Source organism: Lathamus discolor, chromosome 6 (assembly GCF_037157495.1).
Source record: "Lathamus discolor isolate bLatDis1 chromosome 6, bLatDis1.hap1, whole genome shotgun sequence".
Classification (NCBI taxonomy): domain Eukaryota; kingdom Metazoa; phylum Chordata; class Aves; order Psittaciformes; family Psittacidae; genus Lathamus; species Lathamus discolor.
Genome location: NC_088889.1, coordinates 52,957,967 through 52,976,876, shown reverse-complemented (window position 1 = coordinate 52,976,876; position 18,910 = coordinate 52,957,967). Strand labels below are relative to the sequence as shown.

At 54.0% G+C, this 18,910-nt stretch overlaps 1 protein-coding gene across 2 annotated transcripts; it reads left to right on the top strand.

The window, feature by feature from the left end:
* The first annotated feature begins 6 nt into the window (after positions 1–6).
* On the top strand, positions 7–14,939 carry IFITM10 (interferon induced transmembrane protein 10). Of its 2 annotated transcripts, none has more exons than XM_065682740.1 (3): positions 7–4,137; positions 5,084–5,498; positions 14,066–14,939. In XM_065682740.1, the coding sequence occupies exons 1-3, from the start codon at positions 4,034–4,036 to the stop codon at positions 14,213–14,215; spliced, it is 669 nt and encodes a 222-aa protein (XP_065538812.1). In that variant the 5' UTR covers positions 7–4,033; the 3' UTR covers positions 14,216–14,939. The 2 variants fall into 2 exon arrangements, with proteins under 2 accessions (XP_065538812.1, XP_065538813.1); XM_065682741.1 differs by having other exon boundaries at positions 4,055–4,205.
* The last annotated feature ends 3,971 nt before the right edge of the window (positions 14,940–18,910 follow it).

Below are 18,910 nucleotides of genomic sequence, written 5' to 3'. Positions count from 1 at the left end.
CCCACTCATGTAGACTCGTATGTGTTTCAGAAGGGCATCCTTCCCTTCTCTCTGGTAAAGAATTGTGCTGGGAGCCTGTTGGGTTTGTCTTTTTCAATGTATTAAAACATAACCCAGCCTCTGCAGGGTGACGTAGCAGTGTCAGCAGCCTGACCCAGCGCTACCGGTGCAGCAGGCACTCCCAGCATCTCTCCTAGCCTACAGGCTTCTCCTGGGGCTCATCTCCTGGCTGAGCATTGTGAAGGCTAGCCCTCCAAGAGGGGCTCCTCTGGGCCAGCCAAAACTAGCTCCTACATGACTTGGGTTATAGAGTGGTCCCGCAACAGCCAAAGTGGGACTCCAGTTTCTAAGTCCAGCCTAAAACCATCTAGGATGTGGAGTTCATGCTCCCAGAGCCTGGTGGTGAGGAACATGGGGTTTGGGTTTGGTTTTTTTTTTTTTTTAATGTAAGAAAAATCCATCCCTTTTGCCTCGCTGGGTGATTTTTTTAGCCCTAGTGCTGCTGTGCGGTTGCTGGAGACTTCAATGCAGAATGAAGGCCCCATGTGCCAGGTATAAGATAAGAGCTAATCCCTGCTTTGAAAAAAAGCATCATCTACATAAGCAAGGCAGATGCAGGCAAGTCCCATCCAGTCTTCTGAGCCTAGATCTAAGCACACAGAAAGCTTAACCGATTTCCCCACTGGCACATCCCAAGCTTCTGCTCCCCCAGGATGCCTTAATACCCCAATCAGCTGTTCTCCAAGGTTAAAGAAATTACTTAACCCAGAAGGGCTGGCTGGGTCCTGGAAACCAATCATGCAGTCCACTGTTCTTCAATAGCCCAAGGGGAGAACAAGTCATCTGCTGCCAAGTATTTATCTACTGGAATATGAGGGTGTTGTTTCTGCTGGGGGGATTGTGCTTAAGCCTTTAATCATGCCGTGAGTTCTGAATGTTATGTCTCAGCGAGAACAGCCACAGGCTTCATCTTGGCCAAGAGCTGGAGAAGCCAAGAGCCAGGATTGTCTATCCATGCTTTTCCAGCAGGGAGCAAAGCACAACCCACCCCACGAGCAGCCTGCACACAGCCCCACATTATCTTACCCAGCAGATCCTCAGGTTGACACCATTCATTGCACCATCTCTGCCGAACCCCATGCACAGGACAGTTCGGTAAGTCACTCTGCTAAATGTCTCCATTGATGCAAAGAAGATAAGCGTTTTGATGATGTGTCCCCTTGAATAGTAGGGCGCCTGGCCCTGACCCTCAGGTCTGTTTTCATGGGCCTGATCCTTCTCCAACCAGCTCTGCTTTGCCAAAAACCCATCCAGACAAGGACCTGCCGGGGGAGAAGGAGAATGAGACCCCTCTCTTCTGGAGATGACTTGCTCATTTGGTTGCCTCAGCGGTACATTCATTTGGAAAACTATTTTTACTCACCATGAATGACTAAGCACATTGGTTTGGGTGCTGGTGGCTTTTTTCTTTTTCCGCTCTTTCTTGGATTTATTTATTTTTAGGTTCCTTTGGGAAGGAAAAGAAGTGGAGCGCAGACTGGAAGCTTAGAGGACAGGAGACAGAGATCAAGGGAGAGTGGGGAGATGGGTTTTTCCCCTGCAAGGCTCAGGCTACTTTACTGCTTATAGGGCTTAGCAACCCACTGAGGAATCTTCTAGGAGAATAGGAAAGAGTATTCAGGAGGCTATGGGCTTTCTCCTTCAGAAAAATGCAGGGTCAGGTCCTAGTAATGGTTTCCCAGAGAGCTGGAGCAGGCTCTCATATGGAAGACTTTCTCACGGGTCTTACAGTACTTGGTTATGCTACAGCCCACATGTCTCTAACAAGATTACAGGAGAATTGCTTTGGGGCAGGAAACATCCTTCCTATTCGTCTCATGCTTAACACAAAGGGATGTGGGCCTTGACACCACAGTAATACGGATGACTATACATAGTCACTCCAGCTTTTATTAGAGGGGAAAGTGGTCCTAGACCTTATGGTTGAGGGCTTGCATGCATGACCTTGAAGGACTCCCAGAAAATTGGAGGAGAGTTAAAACAATACTGAATATTAAGGGGGTTTATTCATTGAGCCTTTTTTTTTTCTTTAAGCCTGTTGCCTGGTTTTGAAGAGTCGTATGATTGGCTTTAGAACTGGTGATGCTGTATATGTGCTATTGTGATACACAGTAATAAATCTCTCATTGCTCACACTTCACATCAAGAAAGATGATGAATTACCAACCCAAAGACCCAAATGCTCTCTGAAAACTGTAGGGCTGACCTGGTATGTGGAGAAGAGTAAAAGCAGCCATCCAGCCTCCCTGAACTTCGCCTGCTGCACAGCAGGGAATGTGTCCACCTCTGTTGATCTGACATTATCCTACACCACCCTGCTGCCTCCTCTTGCCTCCTCCAGAAGCCCTCTTTGACCTTTTCCTCTGCTCACCCTCCAGCCCTGCCTGATGTTAGGAAGAGGAGCAGCCCTACCTACACAACTTTCCCCAGACAAATGAACAGCAGGCTCATCAGTAGCTCCCATGATAGGCACCAATCTGTATCCAAGGAGTTTTGTTGCTCCTCCTGAGCCAGCTCTGCACAGCCACGAGTTGCCTGGGATTGTCCAAGCCCTTCAGAAAAGCTGATGGCAGCTGGCTGCAGCTCTGCCTCTCCTGCAAACCTCTTAATCCCACAGGAACATCATTCTCACCCCAGCACTGCTTCTGCTTCTTAGCAGCTTCTTGGAGAGAAACCTGGGTCTCATCACAGGCAGCTGTGGCACTAATAAAACCCTCTTTACTTTGGCAGAACCCAGCAGCACTTCAGCAGTGATAAATCCTGAACCAGAGGCAATTTGTCCTTTTCTAACCAGCACAGGCTGGTTAAAGGACAGCAGGATTAAACCGGCCTTGTAGAGCCCGGACCCTCTCCAGCCTGGGAGTGCTGTGGATGTGCAAGAAGTCCCCTCGCATCACACCAACCCACGGGGATGAACACAGGGTGCGCGCACCTACACAGGAGCCAAACCTGCCTGTGAACAGCTGAATGAATTACCATCTTTATTTCTTAGGTCAGCACTTTGTGGGTAGGCTTAAGGCAATGCCAGAGGATTTCCCTTCCCCTGCAGGTACTGCTTGCACAAACTTCTGTTTGACCCAGCCTGTTTCCAGCGCTCTGGGACTCCTCTGCTCCCCTTCCCTAGAGCCACAGCCAAACTGGCTGCTGCCTCAAGGCCACCTGTGCTGGGCCGGGCTCTGCCACATGCATGACACAGCGTGTCCTCACATCCTCACCCTCCGCATGCCATGGCTGCATCCTCCTGAATGACCTGCAAGCTGTCCCTGCGCGGCACCAGCTGCTCTCCAGCATCACATCCCATGGGGGATGCTACCACAGCACCCCAGAATTGAGTTTCCGTGCAGCTCCCAGAGTAGCTGGCAAAGGGAGGCAGCAAGCACTTCTCTGATCCTGTGCCAAGCCCAGGCACGGCCAAATCCTCCTGCGCTTGTCCATCCTTCATGACATCCCCACCTCCCTCCCCTAAAGCAGCCGCATGCCCTGCATCCTGCTGCCAGGGTGCTCCCTCCCCTGCCCACACTGGGATTTGTTCAGTGCCAACAGGATTTATCACCCCACACGCAGGATTTATCCCCTTTCCATTCATCCCCCACGACCGCTGTGCTGCTGTCACCTCCCCTTGTCACGCAGTCCCAATCGTCCCCACACGCCCGTGCCACTCTTCCTTTAGGTTTTCACCCGGGCCCATGGGAGCAAACCCTCAGCGAGTCCCCACTGCAAAGGTCTCTGTGGGTGACGCAGGGAACAGTCGGGCCGATTACCTCCTCCGGAAGACCAAGGAAGCCGCCCGGCCAGGGCCCAGAAGATGCCCTTCTCCAGTGAGGCACTACCAGGATGCTCCAAGCAGGAGGTGACGTCCCCGTGGGGCTGAGACACGGAGGAGCTCTCCTGCGTGGAGCATGTTCGGGGGAGAGGAAAGGGCTGCAGGCTGATCTTCCCATTCCCGAACACCCCCGCTGCCCACCGCTAGTCCATGGGTGCCCCCCCTCCCCCCTCCTTCCGCAACCCCAGCGCCGAGGAAGCCGAGCCGGAGGCAGTGCTGAGCCGGATATGCAGCGACTCCCCGCATCCCTCCTTGTGAGTATCCCTTGCTCCTCCTGATGCCTTCGGAGGAGACGGATGGACGGACGGAAGAGCAGCCAGAGGTGGACTAGTCTTTCCTATTTGCAAAGCTTGGGTAGGGGGGGAACATCTTCCTATATCCCCGTCCTCATCCCCTCTTACCCCTCCTTCTCCTCCTCTCCGGGCACGATATTCTCCCCTTCAAAAATAAGGGGAGGGGGTGGTGGGAAAGAAACCTGCTGGCAGGTGGAAGGAACCGGGAAATGCGATCCCCCCTGGAATCCCGCAGAGACCCGGCCAAAAGAAAAAAAAAAAAAAAAACAAAAAGGGGGGGAAATCCCTCAAAAAAATATCCCCAGGAGGGAGGGCGAGGGGCCGGGGTGGGCTGCCGCACCGGGAGACCCGCTCCCATCCCGACATGGGACAGAAAGCCGGAGGCCCCGGCAGACAGGCAGATCGACCGACAGGCAGGCGGGCAGGGAGGGCTCGCTGGGGGTGCAGCCCGGTTTAAGCCGGCAACTCCGGCGGAGCGCCCCCGGCTCTTCCCAAGTGTTTCCTTCTGCTTGCATTTCTTTCCGTTATGTTGCTTTTATCTGTTTCCCCACTCGCGGCTCGGTCACGCAGGACAGCGGGCAGCGGAAGGGGGAGGCCGCGGGAGAGGCGGAGGGATGCTGCCCGCCGCTGCCCGCTCCTCAGCCCCTGCCGCGGGGCCGCGGCCGGCGGCAGCTCCGCTCCGAGGCGGCGGCTCCGTGGTCCCCGGGCGCAGCGGTGCTCCCTCCGCCCCTCCGCCTGCCCTCCTCTCCCCACTCCCTCGCTCCTCTCCCCGCTCTCTCCTCTGTCTCCCGGTCCCTCTCTCTCCTGCCTTCCCCCTACCTCTCTCCTTTTCCACTTCTTAGCCCCTCTTTCTCTTCCCCCCCCATCCCCTCACCCCCATTTTTTACGGGGGAGTTTGCTTTGCCAGGGCAGAGCGCGGTGACGCCGCGGAAGCCACCACGGAGAGGACACAGGATCCCCCCTTGGGCCCGCCGTGCCCCTTCGAGGGGGCGGCCTGGACCCCGCGCCCTCCCCAGGGCCCCCCGCAGGGCTGCTTCGCCTGCATCGCCAAGCCCCCGGCTCTCCGGCAAGCTTCGCCGGTCCTGTCTCCTTCTTCTGCCGTTTATCTCATGGAGAGCAAGAGCTGCAAAGGGGACAGCCTGCGACCGGCGGTCCCGTGCAAGCACTCGGTGGAGAAGAAGACGATGACCAACCCCACCACCGTCATTGAAATCTACCCTGACACCACCGAGGTGAACGACTACTATCTCTGGTCCATCTTCAACTTTGTATACCTCAACTTCTGCTGCCTCGGCTTCATCGCCTTGGCCTATTCACTGAAAGTGAGTACTGAGCATGCATCACAGGGTAATGGGTGGCTGGAGGAGCGGGGGAGTGTTTGGGGGTCACGCCTGATGTAAACCACATTTTTGCCACACGAATGAGAGGTCCCATTCTCTGGGGATGGGGATGGGGAGAGCAGAGGTGTTTTGGAGATAGGGGTGTTGCTTTGAGTGGGGAGGAGGTACTTTGACTTGCTCTGGTACCCTCGGAGTTTCCCCTGTACCGCAATAGCAGGATGATGGGCTGGCTTGGCTCATGCTGCGCCCTCAGGTACCCCAGCACTCGGTCCCTTCCTTGGGATCCTGCTGGTTAGAGATCATCAGGGTAGGACCCAACAGCATCAGATGGTCGGGCAGAAGCAGTAAGAAGCAGTGGGCAGGGATCAGCTGGTGCCTGGCAAGTTGCAGCAAGGGAGAAGCTGCCAGGGTGCAGGGCAATCCTGCCTGTTTAATTCTTGCCCTCTTCCTAACTAAAACACCAGCTGGTGGCCAGCTCCTCTCCCCGCAGCGCTTCCAAGCCCTATAAATCCCAAGGCAAGCCCTGGAGACCTGCCAGCATCATCAGAACAAGCCCCAGGTTGCCAGGGAGGTGGAAGAGGGTGCAGGGGGGCTTCACACAGTGTCAGATCTAGAGGGAAATAGAGCTATGTTGATGGCGGTGGCATGGAGCACAGCCCATGATGGGGATGGGAACAGGTTACTCCCAGTAGCTGCAGGGGAGAGCAGCCCGGCAGGGATGGCACCCAGCAAACAGGCAGCCCCTCAGTGGCTGCCAGAGAGAGGGGCGAGGGGTGCCCTCCCCTTCCCGGCCTGACAGAAGCAAAACAAACTGAATGGATGCGCAGAGAGCCCGGGGCGGTTGGGTGGCCCCGACAGGAGCGAGCTGATTTGTTTTGGCAGGCAGCATTTAGAGGAAGGCCAGGGCGCAGACGGGCTTCATCACAGAAGCAGATCAATTAACCCCATCCAGCTCCCACAAGCTGGACTGCGAGTGCCCAGTGCTGCAAGGAGGCTGCTCCTGAGCCCGTCATGGTTTCTGGTAGAAAGGCTGAGGGACAAGTCTGCAGACCCATGCTCTAGGCAAACCCAGCACTATGGCACTATGGTGCCTGCCTCAGTTTCCGCCTCCCCAAGATGGGAGGTGAGCACACAGCCACCACCCATGTAGCAGGTTTCACTGGACCTTGCTGCCTGGGCAAGCTCCTTAATAGCTTAAATCATGCTGGGATTGAGCATCACCACAAACAGGACTGACCCAAGGGCAAATCCAGGCAGCGGCAGCCTAATACAAGTGGAGGGAGAGAGTCCCTTAACACCCCCCACTCTTCCAGCCCTTTACGGAAGAAACTGGCTTCCTCCGTATTTTTCATGTCTTTGCTCATCTGAATTTGCCTTTGAGATACGGTCAGTATCTTTCCTGTGCAAGAGGCATGGTTGCAGCAGGCTAAGAAATGGTGTCATGTCACCAGGACATGGCGGTAGGTGCAGCAGGTATCTATCTGGGTAGATGTGATACCTTAGCTGCAGCTAGCAGGGGGGCAGGACAGCCTGAGGACCAAACTGACCCAATACCCAGGGGACAGGATGGAGTAGGGCCTACCACCTGCAGAGCTTTTAGAGGCTGGACCCTTCACTATCCTTGGCACGAGGCGGAAGGAAGAACAAAGCCCAGAAGTAACCTGGGATCACCGGGGCAGAGGTGTGAGCTCAGCATCTGGCTGCAAAGGTCTAGAGGATATAAACTCCATTGTGAAAAAAAGAAGCAATGGTGAGAGAAGGCAAATTGTCAAATTTGGTCCAAATCAGAGAAAGGAAAATATATAAGATGGCTGTCAAAACCCAGCCTTGGCTTTTGGACTGCAGAGGTGGCAGCTGATTGGATATAATGGTGGTACCCGAATAGATGCAATGCTGAGCGGGTAGAAATAACTCTGCTCTGGTCTTGGAGCTCCCCGGTAGCTGTGACTCTGTGGTGGGGGGGAAATAGAAACAAAATGTCCCTCAGAGGCACAGGACAGAGCTAGCAAGTGGCTGAAAGGATGGCAGGTGCCTTCACGGGCTGCTATCAGGATGTGTGGTGGGAAGCAACAGGGATGCTGGGGAAGCAGCAGATCTGCCCTGGGGAAGACCGCTGGGATGCTGAGAAAGACAGGATCCTTCCTCACTCATACCTACTGCAAAAGCCTTCACAACATCCTGGCTAGGCTGGATGCTGGAGTTATTTCTCCAGGAACCTGTTGTTTTCGTCTCTTCTATAGTCAGTAAGGTTTTATCCCAGAACTTCTGAGAAAGCAGAAGCAAGAAACACCCTGGGACAAATGTCTCTTTAAACAGACTTTTCTTGCTCCTTCGCAATAAATGTAAGGACAATTGAGCAGCAGATACTTAAGTCCCAGCCTCCCTAAGATGCCTGTGCTCTGCAGAGACCAAGTAAGGTGCTGTGGGAAGGAGAGGAGGGGAGAAGCCTCTTCCCTTCCCTGAGCCTGTTCTGGGATGTCTGACTGCAGAGCCCTTGCCTGGTTTAGCACAGGGCTCCTGGCTGAAGGGCCATCAGTCCACTGATGGCATCAAAAGGTTCCTGGGGTATGGTTTTCACATTTCTTTTAAATAACTGAAACATCTAGCAACCTCAGGAATCATTTCATTATCAGAGATAGCTTTTTCAATACCCTGCCATAAATGTCGTCTGCTTTTGCCAGATTCATGCTGTTAATAAAACAGTAGATCCTTCGTCCCCCAAGTCCGTGAGAGGTTTCATTAAGTATCTTAGCACACTGTAGTATCTCCACCAGTTTCAGCAGCATAAAGCCCACACTGTAAGACAGATGTATGCCTAGGTACACTTGAATGTTACCGTAAAACTGTCTCATTCCCCATGCCCACTTTTGTTGGTTTTAAACCCAGCAGTGCCTCCATGTCTGCCTGGCCTTTTGCACATGAGCTACAGCTTTCTAGATCTCTTCTGCAAGGAAATGCTATTTCATGGTGACCACCGTTTACTAAAATATATCAAAAACCCGCCCCAGAGTCAAAGAATTTATATGCCCTTATTCAAAGAAACACATGAAGTCAGGCGAGGGCAGAGACTGTGACACCCAAGCCAGGTACTCTGTGTGACAGACATCCCAGCCAAGTGCTCTGAGTAAGAATGCGATGGCACACCGCATCTTCATTTACACTCGTAGCAAGCCATATCCTCAGCAGACACAGCTTGCGGGGCTGCAGCAGAGTCACACCGACTTGCATATACCTCAGGGGTGACTTCTGGCATCTCAGGCTTCTCAAGGTTAGCCTGAGCATAAGCATGTAACCAGCCGTAAGAGTGTTTTGGTGCTGGTGGAGAAGAGATGAATAGCAGGACCACGGAAGTTAGAAACCCTAAAGTTTCCTTAACCCCAGCCCAGCACAGATGTGATGATTGCTCCAATGGCAATGCTTTGGATTTGGTTGCTTTTGATCAGGAGCAAATGCCATGGCCTGTTATTTGGCACGTCTCTGCCTCCCTCTTTCCCAGCTCCAAGCAGTAATGAATGATGCATCAGTGCTTGGTGGCAGGGGATCTCACTTCACTCATTAGGAGGTCCAATTTGGGGGGACCCAAATCCTTTTCAGTATCCATTATGCCAGAGGAGCTGGGATCTGAGATGAGCAGTGATACAGATGCCTTGCTGTAGCTGTGTGGAGATGAAGATGTCAAGAAGCTCCACTGGCTTTTTAAGCCCCACCAGCAGCCTGCAGGGCTGCTTCCAGTTTTCCTACCCCTCGAGGCCACAGAAATATGCAGTGTGATAGCACCCAGGAGACATGAGCTCTCCTGCCTGTTCTCTGCCTGGCCCTTAGCACACAGCTGTGGGCATGGTTGTTTGCCTTCCCCTCTTGTCACTTGTTGATCTTCTCTGTTTCAAGAGGAAGCAGACGGGCACAGATCCATAGCTATTTATTAACCCTGAGAAGCAGAGAAGCCGTGGCACCTGGCCTCTCAGGCAAGCTCTCAGCCTGCTTTTCAGGAGGAGCAATGGCTTATGGAGGTGGGTGAAACGCAGAGGTGGCAGCCCCGTGACACCAGTGCAGGCAGGGTGAAGAGCTCTTGACCAATTCACAGAGCAAATAAACCCAAGGATGCCTTCCAGAGCTCCTTATGTTAGGGACACTGAGCTCTGCACAGAAATCAGTTTACAGACAAGCAGCTGTGGGCTGCATGCTAAAAGCCAGGCTGCCTTAAATACAGCCTCATCAGGATCGTTATCAACAAACCATTTGTCTCCTCCTGCAAGCTGAGGCAGCACTTTTTATTCACACAACAAGTTCCCTACTCCTAAAAATGAGAGGGGCTGAGCCCCAGAGCAGAGAGAGGGGAGGTGGCAGCTGGGGAAAGAGCTGTGAAGGAGCAGGAAGTAGGGAGGGCTTGGAGAGAAAGCTGAAGGCAAAACCTCAAGGGAAGGAAGGACAGGGGACGGTGGTGAGAGGGAGGAGAGAAAAGAGTTCTTTGGCATCAGCATGCTGGAGATGGTGGAGAACAAGGTGAGCAGTAGGGAGGTGACAGGCAAGCAGGGATGGAGGAAAGGCCACTGCTGGTGTGGGAAGGAAGAAAGGTTTGCGCATTAAAGCACAAACGCGGGCTGTTTCATGGAAGGCCAGGCAAGGAAGAGGAAAGGAACTGTAGAAGTTGCCAAGCTGGATCAGGGGTAAGCTCTGCACTGCCCAAGGTGGAATTGCTAAAGGGTCCACCACACAAGACTTTGGGGTGAGTGGGGAAGCCCTGCAGCCAGAGATGTAATTATCCTTACATCAGGTATCTCAGTGCAAAGCAGGGCCAAAAGCCCCCATCTAATTGTAGGCAAGGTGAGAAGGGTCGAAGTGATGATGGTAAAAGAGTCTGTGACTAAGAAAACACCACACCTGGGTCTGGGGTAAGCAGGTGACCTTGAGGACCTGTGGAAAGAAGCAGCTTCCTGGGCTTGTGCACCAGCTGCCAGCGCATTATGATAATGGTGGCCACGGAAGCATGAAAATAGGAAAAGCTGAGGCTGGGCTATGAGAGAGACAGTGGCATCTCCTTTAGGACAAAGCAGGGAAAGAGATTAAAGACTTACCAGCTCTCCTCCAGAGAGCTCCTCCTCCAGAATCTGGCTTAGATGCCGCAGTGGGGCATTAAAGGGAGACATCTGGAAGCATTTGGGGGTGCAAGGAGAGGCAAGATGTTGAGAGGCTGCACTGGAGAGATGTGGGAGGCCGGGCCTGTGAGTGGTTTGGAAGGAGAAATGCCTTTATGTTGTGTGTGCTGCAGAGACCCTGCCACTTATCTGGTGCTCAGAGGCCCCATTGCAACATAAATGATAATGGACAATAAGGGATGATTTGCATGATGGTGACTTCTGAAGCTATATGTGTATGGGGAGATAGCCAGGGAGAAGAGGAAAGGGATCAAGGAGTGGGTGGTCAAAGCCAGAGCAGACAGAGGAGAGCTAGGGAAGGTAAAGGACAGGGGGCTGCTGGAGATGGGGGATGAAGACAGAGTTCCATGTAACGCAGGGCTCGGCAGGAGTAGGTGATACCAGCCGGTGGGGCAGAGAGAGGAGGCAGCTGGGTACCCTTCGGCAGGAGTGGAAGGCGGCTGTCGAACCATCATTTGGGCCCAAACAGGAGGGAAGAGGAGAGATGGGAAGGACAAAAAAAAAGGAACTGGGAGGAAAATGGTGGCACTGGGGCAGGGGCAGCCCCAGGCAGCCCTCGCTAGCGATGCTTACCAGCAGCAGGACTGGAGTGGGGCCAAGGGTAGGTCAGGCGCTGCTGAAGCATGCCGTGGGAAAGAGCTACAGCGTCGGTCACGAGTGTGAGCCACTGTCAGGCGGAAGAGGCTGCTGGGAGAGGGTAGGGCATGGAAATGAGGGTGGCAGGGTGCCCTGGGGACAGGAGGGGCAGGAGGTGAGGAGTGGGAGAGAGCTCCTGAGGCCAAGAGGAACTGGCCCCACAAAGGCAAAGAAAGCAGCTTGCTGCAGGGAGAGTTGCAGAGCTTGGTGTTCTGGCTATGCTGCTCTGCTGGAGAAACCTGTGTCTGCCTGGCAAACACTTGATGGCAAACACTGGCTTGCCTGCGGCAGAGAGCAACCTCTTCCAGGGTGGCTTGCAGTGGAGGAAGGGTCAAAAGGCATTTGCTCTGCATAGTTGCCTCTGGCAGCCACTGGGAAGAGGAAAGCACATGAGAGAGCTTTAAAGAGCCTCCTGTGAGAAGCGGCTGGGATTTCTGTCCCAAATCCAGTGCCTGTGGGTCTCTGGCTGCAGGGACCTCTGCGCTTCTCGGCGGGCAAGGATGTGCCAGCTGCCTGGCACTCCTGTGCCATGGAGGTTTTTGGGGGATGCTAAACCGATGGATAATTTCAAAGGTGCATCACCCTGGACACACAGCTGACACAGAAAGGCGTGCAGGCTCTCAGGCTGCCAGCTTGCTGCCTTCCCAGAGGTCTTTCCCACTGCTGGGGGCAACGGCCAAGCCTGCCATGGAGCTACATGGATGGCCCTGGCTCCCAGGAGTGGGATGTAACAGAGGCCAAGGACATGGCGCTGCAGGGTTTAATACAAGGAGGAGATCAGAGCTCTCATTCTTGCCTACGTGCCTGCCAGTGACAGCTCCTGCAGGCCTCGTGCCAGATGCAGCCTTCGTACCCACAGTCCGGGATTAGTGAAGAGCAGAGGGTGCTTGTGCAGAGGTCCTTGAGAGAACATTGCCTGAGGGTCTGAGATCTGGTTTTGGAGGCCCTATGAACCAGCATGGCTCAATGGAAATGAAGGGGTTCAGCAGCCCTTCCCAATACCCAGCAAGCAGAAGGCTTTCAGGACAGCCCCGTGGGTAAGCACTGCAGGAGGGAGAGAGGAAAAAGTCATTAGGACGTGGTCTGAATCCATCACAGTCTTTTTGGAAAGCTTCCTGGTCCATAACAGCCTTTCAGTATTTCTAGGTAGGACTCCGGGGCTGGTTCTCGCAGCCTGCCACCGACATCTAGCGTCAGGCCGGCAGCTTCTGGCGGCGCTCGCACTGCCGGCAGCGCAGCAAAGGACGGGGCCAGCAGCCTTGACCCTCTGGCCACAAAGCAGGCAGTATAGCAGGAACTGCCGTGCCATGCCATGTGGCCCCTGGGTACCCCACTCGGATACGGGAAAGGGAAGAGGGGTCGAATCTCCCGGTCCCTTTGTCCAAAATCCTTGTGGCTGGGATGTGACTCCTGCCTGCGTCAGCTGAGTGCTGGCTGAAGGGGCAATTTGGGGCAAGGACACATACCTGCTAGGAAGAGATGGAGCCTGAGCAAAAAGCAGATGAACTGCTGCTGGTGGGCAGTGCCATCAGTTGCCTGGGTGTGCCATCACTGCCTGCTAGTGCTATCCGCTGTCCAGCTGTGCCGTCCACCGTCCAGCTGTGCTATCTACTGCCTCCTAGTGGCATCACTGCCTAGCTGTGCCATCTGCTGCCATCCGCTGGGTTACAGTGCCATCCACTGCTGGTAATGCCATTGCTGCCTTCTAGTGGCATCACTGCCTAGCTGTGCCATCCACTGCCTGCTGGTGCCATGGCTGCCTGGAGGAGAGGGGGACAGGCCAGTGACACAGGCACGCACAATCCTTACCCACTGCAGGGCTGCCCCGAAGCAAACGCATGAATGTCCCAGCCTGCAGGGAAATGAACAGAGCAGAATGAGCTGTCAGGATCCAAAACTGCCTGTGGCAGAGGCGCTGCATGAGCTGCATCAGACCTGCAAAAGGAACTCATTAACCCAGGACTGCTTAATATGCTGGAGGCTCGTGCGCAGCCCTGGAGCTGCAGTAGGATGCTGTGCCAGCGCTCACCCACTCAGCCCCTCAGTGCAGACAGAGGCATGGGGATGCACACTGGAACTGCAGCCAGCCCTCTTGCTCGTGACCCGGGTGAGGTGAACTCTGGGGCTGCAGGGCCAGAGGGCTATGACATGGAGGGAAGGATGCTTGAGTGCTCATGTGCAGGGGGTGCATGATGGCATCTCAGTTCCTCTATACATCTTCAGGCTCAAACGGCACTGCCCCATCCCAGAGGCCATAGGGACCTGGCTTGCCTGGTCGGTAACAGCAATGGGTCTTCTCTGCTTCCAGGGATTTCCAGCCCACAGGTATTGCAATGCTTGGCTTCACAGGCTCAAACCATAGCAGAGCTGGAATGCAAACCACACCTTGGGGTGTTTTATGGCACCCCAAGCGTTTAAATCATAGAATCAGCGAGGTTGGAAAAGACCTTTAAGATCATCAAGTCCGACCTTTACCCCAGGACTACCAAGTACACCACTAAGCCATGTTACTAAGCGCCTCATCTACATGATCTACATGGTTTTTGAACACTTTCAAAGTGTTTATCCTTGAACTCTTTGAACATTTTGAACACGTTGAACACTTCCAAATGAAAAGAGGCACTGCTCAGCCCTCATCTGCTGTACAGGTACCCTGCAAGTGAATTGATTTTTGTGAGTGTTGCTTGAAACACTTTGTCTTTTATACATCTCCCAATTCTTTTATTTAATTTTTGTGTGTGTGTGTGTGTATCTCAGGTCCGGGACAAGAAACTTCTCAATGACTTAAATGGAGCAGTTGAAGATGCCAAGACAGCCCGTCTTTTTAACATCACCAGCTCAGCCCTTGCCACTTTCTGTATCATCCTTATCTTCATCTTCCTGCGATACCCCCTCACTGATTACTAGAGTGAGGCCAACAGCAGTGGCTGCCGCCAAAATGCCTCTATGCCAGAAGTGTCTGCAGTTGTTTCTTGTAGCAAGGACGCAAAAAAATAAAACAATACTCCACCTTTATTGCAAAAAAAAAAAAATAAAGAGAAGAGCCAAATAAATACATAAACAAAAGTGAAAAGAGTTTGTCAGCCCAGCTGAGCATACCCCTCCTGCCCCCAAAAACAGTATGGGACCTGCTGTAGGAAAGGGTCTCCAGCACATGTACAGGGAGAAAAATAGACCAAGAAATATTTATTTTAGGGTCAACAAGCCATGTGACAAGAGTGTGCAAAGCCCAGAGCCACGCATGCCTAGCAGCAGAGAGCTGAACTCTGGGGAGCAGTGGGGTCTTGTCGAGCAGGAGGCACATGCAGCGATGGATGGGTTCCACGGCAGGGCTGGCTCACAACATATCAGGTGTGTTCAGACCGCCCCACCACCTCCTGATGTATGGGGGTCTCTTTTCCTTTTCCTCTCTTGAATTTCATCCAATGTTCAAACAACTCCCAACCCCTGGAGAGCTGAGGGTGTTAGGAAGCTCATGCTAGGGAGCCCCAAAGTGTTACAGGGCAGGTTTCTCCTCAGGATCTCCTGGCAATGCTGAGAAGGAAGGCACCTTCTGGAGAACTCACCTACGTCCCCTGAACAGATTCTGTATTACAGTATTCTGTAAACGGTCAATAAAAGATACCTCTGCTAACTGATGCTGCTTGGTTAATTCCTTCCTTAGGAGGGCTGTGCTCCGGGTCCCTACAGGCTGACAAGAGAAAATGCTAATGTCACCAGTGCCTGCTTGGAAGAGATTTAAAGCAGGAGTGAGGGATGCTGCTGCAGGTCAGGGCAGCATGCAGCCGTGAAGGACGGTGCAGATCCAGATTTAAGAGCAGAGACCTCAGCGACTCCTGCAATGGTCGATCAATGGCAAGGAGTCAAAGGCAGCTGAGCAGGCAGGTCCCCCTCCCCTGCTAGGACCAGCACTGAAGACAGAAATAAATTGCCGCAGTCTGAACCTGCTGCTACCGCAGCACTTCCCAGGGTCTTTATTGAGAGCCAGGTTTCAGAGGCACCACGCGTTTGCTGCTAAACAAGGCAGGAGCTCAGAGCCCTTCCTGATAGCTGCCTGCGGTGCTGCAAATCAGCACGCCCTGGCTTGGAAACACCACAAGTGAATAGCAAGACGAGGACCAACATACAGCTTTTCAGCCCCTCTGACCCTTCGTTTCATCTCATCTGCCACAGCTGCCTCATTTTTCTCCAGCTCTATGATGACCTCGTGCCAATGGAGACCAGTTGCTGCAGACCAGCCACAGAACTGGGAGGAGGCAACAGTGCCCACCTTTGGGCCCACCACTAAAGCAGAGGTGCAGCAAGAGAGAGAGAATGCAGACAGACCATCATAGGACACTTCATGCCCTGCTGGGTGTGAGGTTAAATCAATGTGTTGTGTCTGGGCTCTGCCACAGCAAGCTGGGGGGACAGATCATAAGGATGCTTCACTAAAATCACCCTTCCTGCCCAGCTCTCTACACCTTAACCCCATCTGGGCTTAATTTATGGGGGAAGCTATGGGTAGAAGGACCTGCAGTCCTACCTACTCCCCACTCACTGGAGGGCGTTTCCATACCAGTCCAGATCAGGGGGCTGTTTTGTACTGAAGTGTCCTCTGGCAGTGCAGTGCATGGTGTTCTGTGAAGTATCTCGACCATGAACTGCTCTATGATCACTCATCCAGAGGTCAAGACTCTTCCCAGCCTCCCTTGGTTATTTCTTGTTCCCTTCCGTGAAACAAGATCTGAGGGGTCATAGCCATCAGCATTTCCATCCTAACACCTCTAGGGGATGTATCCAGTCCTTGTCCACAGCAGAGGAAGGAGGAGGCCTTTCTTGATGGCAATGCCTCCAAAGAAGGTGCAGCCAAAATGACTTGCATTGCAGCCACCCTGTGCTGGCACCTGATAATTGGAGCAAATTAAAGCCTGCTGGGACAGTGCTAGTTTAGGCAAGATCCAGACTAGTCACCCCGAAATCCTCCAAGGGTTAGGAGGAGCACAGAGGTGAGGTTGCATCACCTTTTCCCCGTACCCGCACTGAGCTCAGGCTGGCAGATCCCAAAATCTTGTTCTCAATATCCTTTACCATCCAGGTGCCCATTGTACCTCTCAAGCTTTGCAGCCCAAACACAAGCCTGGTAGGATGGGCAAGTACTTTTGCACTCAGAGACCCTCGGAATCTATGAAATCTTGCAGGGATGGTGCCACACAGGAGAGAGCCACCCTGCTTGGCATGCAGGCACAGGGCTGCTCAGCTAAAGGCAGAGCTGGCACAAAACTGGAATTGCCCCAAAGCCAGCCTTTCCTACATTTAACAAGTGTGACAAATGAGTTACCATCACCCCTTCCCCTGACGGACCGGCTTTATCTGCAAGGAAAATGGAGGCTGGATAAATGAACCAAGGGGAGTATCGAACTGACTCTGCAGCATTTTTGCATGCATAAACCATCAGGGATGGAGAGGGCAGGCTATTATTAGTAACAATCACATTTATTATTTGTTGCACACATTATAGGAGGTGTGAACATTGAAATTGCTGTGCTGTAGCAGGTCAGAGGCCCACCCAAACCTGCCTTGGACACAAAGAGGGTAGCAGAGGAGCATGCAGTAACCCCTTGGCTGGAGGATGGGATGATCGATCCCAGGCAGCTGCTCAGCTTCACCACAGCCCTCCACCTGCAGCTCTGGGCTGGGAGCAGCAAAGCCCCTGTGCTCTCCCCTCCTCTCCCTTTTGTTTTAATGGAGTCCCTCCAAACTCAAGCAGTAAGAAATCACGCCCAAAATGGGGAATAGGGAGGGGGGGAAGATAGATTTCCAAGTATTCATTTCATCTTGCCATTGTCTGATAGCCCCAAATTAAGATGGCAAAACTGCATCTCCATATACTGTCAGGCAGGTACACCCCAGATGGCACCGACCTTGCTGTTAAGCGAAAGAACGAACTTTTGTTCATTCTGAAGAAACAATGGAAAGAAAAGCAGCAGCCGAATCTGACAGGTCCTGTGACTGCTTTGTGCTTTTTGCCTTTTCTCTCCCTTTCCTTTTTTTTTCCATTTTACAAGAAGGTTCTGGAAGCTCAGGTTTTGCCAAGGCTGACACGCGATGCAGCAGAAGGCAGGCTTTCAAGGGTTGCTTCTCTGCCTTTTCACTTCTGCCACTCACGTCGCGCAGTGCTATCCAAATCACACCTTTTTTTGGCTGCGAAGCCGCAGCCTCTGTTGCACTCGACGGCGGGAAGGAAAACTGAGAGGAGGGGGTGGAAGAGAGGAACAGCCAAACGCTGCTTGAGAAGCATCTTTTGATGGGGAAGAACTGACAGTCACGTTGCCATATAGAGATTTAATTGTATTCCTTCAGGAAACTGAGCTTGACAGCTTGACGAGGATTTCGGTTTGCTTTTTCTTTAGCTAGAGGGGAAAAATGGAGAAGGGGGAAGTGACTGTTCCCTTTTAGTCGACATTATGAGATTGTGCCTAAAATACTGCTGCTGGTTTTGTGTCCCTGGTAAAGAGAGGTGTTCGAGGTGGGCACGGTGAAAGGCTACCGACCTTGGTGACGGGCACGCGTGCCTGGGGAGGAGATGGAGTGGGAGCGGTGCTAGTTCAGTCCGGAGAGGAAATAGCTTCGGGGTTCCTTCACGGCAGCGCCAGCACCTCGGAGAAGGTTACGGAGAAGGAAGGAGTCGGATGCCCGCGCCGAGGTTCAGCTGCCCTGCTGCGGGAGGCAGGCAGAGGGCCCCCTTACACCGCTCCAGCGCAGCCGGCAGCAAGCCGCCCGCCCATCTCCGCCGCCTCTGGGCAGGCCAGGAGGCTTCGGGCCCCTTTGCCGGGAGCGGTGCTCCACCCTCGCCCGTCCCCAGCAGCAGGCACTCGCCCCCCGCCAAGCCCGACCGCCGAGGAGATGCCAGCCCTTACCCGGGGCAAGAGGCAGCGTGGGGTGAGGCGCCCTAAAACCATCCAGATGCGGGTGGGGGCAAGGGGACAGCCCTAGCCTCCTGCAGGGACGTGCCCCGTGTGCCGGCCGGGATGCGTGCGTCCCGCAAGGGCCTGGCGCCGTCCCACATTCACCCTCCACACCGGCAGGGAGAGGAGGCTGCGGGCCCGGTGTCGGCGTGCGGGCGGGCCAACCCCGCGCACTGACGCAACCCTCCGCGCTCACCCGTGCCGCTGCCCGGCCGCCGCGCAGCTCTCGGGGATGCGGCCGAGCCGGTTCTCGGGCAGCAGCGCCCGGAATCCCAGCGGGGGTGAGCTGGTTCGGTTCGGCCGGTAAATGCAACCCCGCGGCTCTCCCAGTCCAGGGGCTGGTGGTGATGGCGAGCTGGAGTTAGCTCAGGTAACAACCCTCCAGCCCAGCGCCGGCATTCACCAGTCCCCACGCCATGGGTGAGCTGCGGGGCTTGCAGGCAAAGCGCGGTGAGTCAGGGCTGGAGCAGCCCTCAGCCTGGGTACCCAAACTAACAATTAGAGATGTAAACGGCAACCTCTGTCCTTCTGTGGGCCATGTGAGCCACCAGCAAAATCCAGCACTGAGATACAGCCTCATAACCCTGCTTCCCAGGCACTTCGCGGACCAGGAGGCAAAGTCATGCTGCCAGCAAGTGGCAGCTTTGGCCTCTTC

Coding starts and splice junctions, on each gene's coding strand:
- IFITM10 (XM_065682740.1), top strand. CDS start 4,034: ATGGGTGCCCCCCCTCCCCCCTCCTTCCGCAACCCCAGCGCCGAGGAA. Junction 4,138..5,083: donor GACTCCCCGCATCCCTCCTT/GTGAGTATCCCT, acceptor TTGCTTTGCCAG/GGCAGAGCGCGGTGACGCCG. Junction 5,499..14,065: donor CCTTGGCCTATTCACTGAAA/GTGAGTACTGAG, acceptor TGTGTATCTCAG/GTCCGGGACAAGAAACTTCT.